Genomic DNA, 6942 nt, shown 5'->3' with positions numbered 1-6942 from the left:
GGCTAGAAAGTAATATGCAGTTGGTTGTAATATACAATGTGACCGCTAGATGGGAGAAATTCTAACACATTGTAGCTTTGATAATAGTAATTTTTCCCTTTTCATAAACTCTGTGGCATACTGACAATGGGTGACATTTCTCACTAATACAGGCTTTGAGGAAACACCAGGGGAACATGTACTGATCCCAAATACAGTAAATCTAGCCAAGCTCTCCAGAAGAGGCAAACAAGGTGCTCCAAAACAAGATTGAAAAAAGCTTTGGGAGAGCAAGTCTGCACGTGTGCAGCAGGGTGTAGGTGCCAGCTGAACACACAGCAACATTCAGATATAGAAATATATAATTTAGAACTGTTCTGGCTGGGCAGGCATGCTCTTTCCATGTGCTAATCTGCGTCAGCATCATCCATTTATGGTCTGTCATAGCTATAAACACTGTTTTCCCATTGTGGGCCATTAAGTACTGCAACAGTGGCAGTTTGGGCTCAAGTGGCGAGCTAAAGGGTGCTTCAACAGTTGTTGTGGAAGGACGGAGAATATTTGGAGCCCAGAATTGCCCATCCAGTCTGAACCAGTGCTGGATGGGAACACATCACTCGATGGTGTTATTACGTTTGCTGGTAACAATTGGACATGTACTCTTTTCAGTACACTCTTTAGTATTGATAATAACTATTAAGTTGTCTGTGTCATTGTGCTACTTGAGGTACTGTTTTTGTGATCATCTTACCTAAATACTATATCAGATTGTGGTTTAATGATCTAAAAATGATCTGCCATCACTGTCCCCCTGTTCATCTTGACACAATTTTTTGGCCCAGCTAATGACCTATTTTATATACTAAATCTGGTGTTAAAACTGTCCATAGACTTTTAAGGGGGGGAGAATGATATCTCCATAATAGAGAGTCCACCTCACCCTCCTTTTAAGTCCACCACGTTTGCCCAAAAACAAAGTTGGTGTCAATTATGTATGGGATTTAAGAATCAAATCAGTGAGTTTTTTTTCCGTAAAACGTTGTATAGCATAAAATAGTATATATAATATTTCAATTTAAAGCTTTAGTGTGTAACTTTTTGATATTATTGGACATCTGTTACATTCAAGCCATTCCAAAATGAGTTCTCAGCTCCACACACCTCTCTCTGGACTTCTCAGTATGTCCCCCCCCCCCCGGTCTCTGTTCAGAAGACTGTGGCGGCTGAAGCCTTTCCTATGCAGCAACTCGAGAGAAGATAATGACCTCTTCAGAACCATCATGTTTTTTTGTCCTCCTTGGCTACTAGCAACTAGAATTCCTCATGGGGGAGACAGAAACCCCGCACTATAGCTGTAATGTTATCAACGCTGCCATTGGGAGCTTCCAGTTAATTTAAATACTGTTATTAAAGAACATTTAATGATACTACTTTATTAAAAGGTATTTAATGATACATCTTGAAGATAATTGTTGTAAGCATATCATTTTGATGTGACTTAACATTATCAGCAAATGAATAATACTAAAGGTCCCATGACATGGTGCTCTTTGGATGTTGTTATATAGACCTTATTGGTCCCTAATATTGTATCTGAAGTCTCTTTTATATAGACCTTATTGGTCCCTAATACTGTATCTGAAGTCTCTTTTATATAGACCTTAGTGGTCCCTAATACTGTATCTGAAGTCTCTTTATATAGACCTTAGTGGTCCCTAATACTGTATCTGAAGTCTCTTTTCAATAGACCTTAGTGGTCCCTAATACTGTATCTGAAGTCTCTTTTATATAGACCTTAGTGGTCCCTAATACTGTATCTGAAGTCTCTTTATATAGACCTTAGTGGTCCCTAATACTGTATCTGAAGTCTCTTTTATATAGACCTTAATGGTCCCTAATACTGTATCCTAAGTCTCTTTTATATAGACCTTAGTGGTCCCTAATACTGGATCTGAAGTCTCTTTTATATAGACCTTAGTAGTCCCCTAATACTGTATCCTAAGTCTCTTTTATATAGACCTTAGTGGTCCCTAATACTGTATCTGAAGTCTCTTTATATAGACCTTAGTGGTCCCTAATACTGTATCCTAAGTCTCTTTTATGTAGACCTTAGTGGTCCCCTAATACTGTCTCTGAAGTCTCTTTCCCAAAATTCAGCCTTGGTCCAGAATTCAAGCCACTAGAGCCAGTCCCACAATGAGCTTTCCTTAGTATGTGCCATTTCTGAGTCTATACCTTTGAGGAGAGAGAGGGGGGGCAAGGTGGAGGCTTGGGATGTGGCCTTGACTGACTGTCACTTTGCCCATTTGAAAGGCATGATGTCTCTCTCTCATGGGGGGGCAAATTCTCTGGGCAGGCAAAGCAGAGAAAGGGGAGACATCATAAGGAGCAAGATTCCAGATCGGCCGATTTGACCCTTAATTTTCTCAAAGGCAGAGCAGGATACCCAGGGCTCGGTTTACACCTATCACCATTTGTAGCCACTGGGGGGCCATAGGCAGGCTGGGGGAACTCCTATTAATGTTAAAAAAAACTAATGAAGTGAAATTGTCATGCCATGGAACCTTTAAGTATATTTTTTCTTAACACTACACAAGCCCAAACTACTATTTTTGTTTAGTCACTTGCTATCGCGGACACTGTTCAACGTCTTTTACTTCAGTGGGGGTTTTTCGAGATGTTTTTGTGTTCGAGTGTGCACACATTAGCTATATTTCGTCTGGAAGAGAGCAGAGCAAAGAGCTGCACATTATGTTGTATGGCATGCCAGATGGTAACCGTACAGTCTGTGGAAGAAACATGGAGCAAGTGTAAACTCTGACAGGAGGCAAGAAAACTGGTCTGCAGACTTCATTATTCTAAAATAAGCTTTTCCTCAGTACAGTGTAGCCAACACTAAAATGAAAAGACAATGTGATTAATATGTGAAATAAGGTACAATTCTCCACCACTACAGTATTGTAGTAGTAATGACACTAAAATTGAAAAAATAAACAGACATGATGAAAAAACTAATTACAGCAAGATCAAGGCACCTTCCGTACCCCATTCTAAACCCCTTCTTTTTCTTTTTCATCTTCCCATCTAATTTTAGTTTAAGCTTGTCCATTTGGTCTTCAGGGTTTTCAAAAGTCACATTTCATCTGTAAGTAGAGCGATGCTGTCTCTTTGAGCTTCCAGGATTTCAGGGAATCAATGACGACAATCAGCACCGAGGTGAACAAAGACTGACGACACACACGGATTGTTTTCCAATTAGCTTTGCACAATCATCTCCACAAATGAACACATATTTACCCATTTTAACCCCACACACAAATTACATTGGAACATTGTCACATTAAAAACAATTGAAGCTTGAAGAAAAAAAAAAAAAGCCATTAGAGATCTGGTGAGCTCAATGAAAGTCTGGATTCTAGGACTGCAAACCGTCATGCTCTATTGCCATTTCATCAAATTTATTCATGAAAATTCCAATAATTTCAATTTAAAATTATATATTTTTTTATATTTCATCACAGCTTATTGTTCCTAGTGTTACATTGAAAATAATTGACCCGCTTCTTCTTGAATTCATTACGGCTGAAATTATTCTCTGCACTTGCAAATGAGGTTGGGATTATAAACCTGCTGGCTCAAGGGTTTGTTAGTTGATCTACAAAATGTTCACATTATCAAACTGGTTGGGAAAAATGATCAGAGCATTGCTTTTCAACAGACAAATAACCTTTGCTTCGCCATGGTGTAAAGCTACCTACCCCAAGGACAGACATTCCAGACTGAACAATGAATCAAAGTGAAATGTAAAGCTGACTGCGGCCCATTCAAACGCTCCACTTAAGAGAGAGAGAGAGAGAGAAAACACTTTGGCTTGGATCGGTGACTAGATGACCTTTAAGTTATCATTATGAAAGCTTGGCTTTCTTTGGCTTTTATTGCTTTTAATTTAAATAACAATGATGTCTCTGCCATCATTTATTCATAATGCTGTGTTTGAAGGAATAAATACTGACCTTCCCATTCACACAGCTGCTAGGACTCGGAAGGAGAAAAGGAAAAATAAATTAACACTGCTTTAGAAAAGCACAAAAACCTTCCTCACTTGATGGAGGGGCGGGGGGGGGGGGGGGGGGGGGGGGGGGGGGGGGGGGGGGGGGGGGGGGAGCAGAGACAAACTTTAGGCCACTTTCTCTACAGCAAGAGAGGTCAAGAAAATTCATGTGACCTGTTCACACCTGATGATTGTAATAATATGTTTATTATTTATAGTGTTACCTTAAACGTGAAAGAAGCTATCCTCACTTTGATCCTTTAGTCTACCAGAGCCTTTCTTAATGAATGCTTTTTTATGTTATTCTAATGTTATTTATATATATTTCAATTTCATCTTTTAATATTTTTTCATGCAAAGCACTTTGAGCTGTGTTTTAAGTACAAAAGATGCAAGAAAATGAAGGTTTTCTATTATAGAACACCATCATAGGAGCAGGGTGCTAAAAAAATCTTTTGTATAGTACAGTATTGGAATTATTGAAAGAATGAATGTAACTGAATGAATCAAGCAATCAATATGTAAATTAATTCATAACCTGGTTCAGTTTGTTGCCTATACACTAAGTGAGCAGAAAGAAATATAATGAAGCCTAAACCCCTTTTAGTTTACTGCATGCTAATGCTAAAACGTAGCTAACTACAGCACGTCCTGTCCAGTTACAGTACATCTACGACACAGAGTCAGCAACATTGTAATTAGGGCTGCATGATATGAGGAAAAGATCTGATTGCCATTATTTTGACTGATAGTACTATTCCTATATGATCCATTCTCATTTTTATTGCAAAATGTCAAAACAATTCTTTTGTAATATGTAATATATAATGTAATATATTGAGATTTTTGGCGAGGATCTGTACCAAACAATGTTTTCTTTAGTGTGTAGGAAAGGCGTAGTCTCTGCAGCACTACAATACTTCATTCAGAATGGTCTGACACATATTGTGACTTTAACAAATATTGCAACCTCCTTGGAACTTGGAAGTAACTTGCTCAACACTGACTATAAGCTTCACCAAGGAATATACTTAAGCAACATTGTCTTGCCACTGAGAGTATTGTTTAAGTGTAGACAAGAACTTCTCATGAGGACATGAGCATTCGTAGTGTACTCCTAACTTTCAGAAGTCAGTCAGTGCATTTAGTTTCCAGGTGTATTAAGCATCAGCGTCCATTCAGGTTACACTGGAGCACATCACTGTGCAGGTTCCTCCAGGAAAATACCGGGCAAGGTCCTTGTGACACTATATAGCTAGACAAGTTTTACACTTGAAAGCTTCTTTAAAAAGGCTCAAACGCTTAGCAACAGGCTCAGCTGTAATACAGCACAAGAGTGTTTAATGCCTCTAACATGGTCTGTCATCCCTGCTTTGAGCTGCTTTCTGTTTTCCCTCTACTGTATTTGTGACTTATACAGAAGTTTCTTGGTGAGCAGAGGCCTACAGTGTCTATAAAGCTACTAGAAAAGGGGCGGCCTCTAGCCCCCCAGTATGTTGGCTGAGTCCTGCAGCGGCCAGGGTTCAGGTCCAAACTGCGGCCCTTTGCTGCGAGTCGTACCCCATTTCTGTCCCACCTTTCCTGTCTTTCCACTGTCACTATCTAATAAATGGAATCATTTCCCAATTATGAAACAACAGAGGGCAAAAGTTAGATTAAATGGAGGTAAATCATCTTACCTGAATCCACTTATCAGGAATGGCCATAGCCAGTCGGTAATCAAAACCAATTCCTCCCTCTTCCACTCCTCTGCAGAGAGCAGGCATCCCCGACACATCCTGCAGAGAAATCCCACCATTTCATATTACATTTTCCCTTTGTGTGCACACGTTTCTCTCCCAGTAGTCAGCCAGGATCACATCAATGCCACTCCACAGCTCGCATATTAAAAAGGGATAAAAAACCCTATACCACAGGCCAAAATCAGAGTGACATCCCAATTTCCTTTTTGCATTCATTCTTAATTACACCAATGAATACTTAAGTGCGCTATGCCTCACTAATAAGTGCTTTTAAACAATAGTAGCTGTGGGGAGTGTCATTGCAAAGGAAGAGAATGCTGCAGGTGGGTTGTGTTGTGGAGCTTGTTTTTACCTCTGCAACAGTGATGCAGTCAGGATAAAGGGTATGAAGAATGTGATTGGCAAGCATCAGGTAAACCAACGATTCTTCATCCACCTGTAGGCCAAAGTACTCACTGTAGTCCCCTGAGAAGCCCGAGCCTGAGGAGTAACACCCACACAGTCAACACTCATCATGTTTTCCACCCAGACTTCTAAAGACCTTCATTCCTCACTTTTTCTTTGTTAAATGCTGCTACTCTTTTACATCATATTTTCTCCGTCTGAACAGTCCTTAAAGTGAAGACATACAGTGGTGCTCATAAGTTTATGAACCCGTGCTGAAGTCGATTAAATAGAAAAATAAAAAAGCATCTTTGGGGAAATTGATCTTAACGCCTTTATTAAAAATAAATAGGAAAGATTCCACCTTCAAGGACACCAATTTTCTGTGTGAATGAATAATGTATCCTTAAAATAAGTTTACACCCCCTATGTTAAATTCCCATAGAGGCAGGCAGATGGTTATTATTAAAGGCCAGTTATTTCATGGAGCAGTATACTATGAATCGTGATAAAGTTCATGTTAATTTATTAGGCAACAATAACACTATAGTGTATTTCTGTTTCTTAAATTGAAACAAGCTATATAGATCAGACATGTCCCCACATGATGGCTGGGATCAGTCAGTCCTCTCAGGACAAACGCCTAATGGCCTCATTCTTTAAGCTTCTGGAGTCTGTGGTTCGTACTGCACTGTGGGTTTTCAAAAGAGAGGATGACATGCTTCTCACACACACACACACACACACACACACACACACACACACACACACACACACACACACACA

At 39.5% G+C, this 6942-nt stretch overlaps 1 protein-coding gene across 1 annotated transcript in view; it reads right to left on the bottom strand.

Annotated features, from left to right (window-relative positions):
• The window catches only part of gbe1b (glucan (1,4-alpha-), branching enzyme 1b), a 107141-nt gene that overhangs the window by 56227 nt on the left and 43972 nt on the right, over positions 1–6942 (bottom strand). The window contains exons 9-10 of the mRNA XM_034867664.1: positions 6125–6263; positions 5710–5808 (exon numbers count right to left, since the gene is read on the bottom strand). Coding sequence (XP_034723555.1) covers positions 5710–5808; positions 6125–6263 — 238 coding nt within the window. The remainder of the gene's footprint in view (positions 1–5709; positions 5809–6124; positions 6264–6942) is intronic.

The sequence above is a fragment of the Etheostoma cragini genome, chromosome 3 (genome assembly GCF_013103735.1).
Source record: "Etheostoma cragini isolate CJK2018 chromosome 3, CSU_Ecrag_1.0, whole genome shotgun sequence".
Lineage (NCBI taxonomy): Eukaryota > Metazoa > Chordata > Actinopteri > Perciformes > Percidae > Etheostoma > Etheostoma cragini.
Note: the sequence above shows the minus strand (reverse complement) of the source record. Positions and strands in the feature narration are given on the sequence as shown.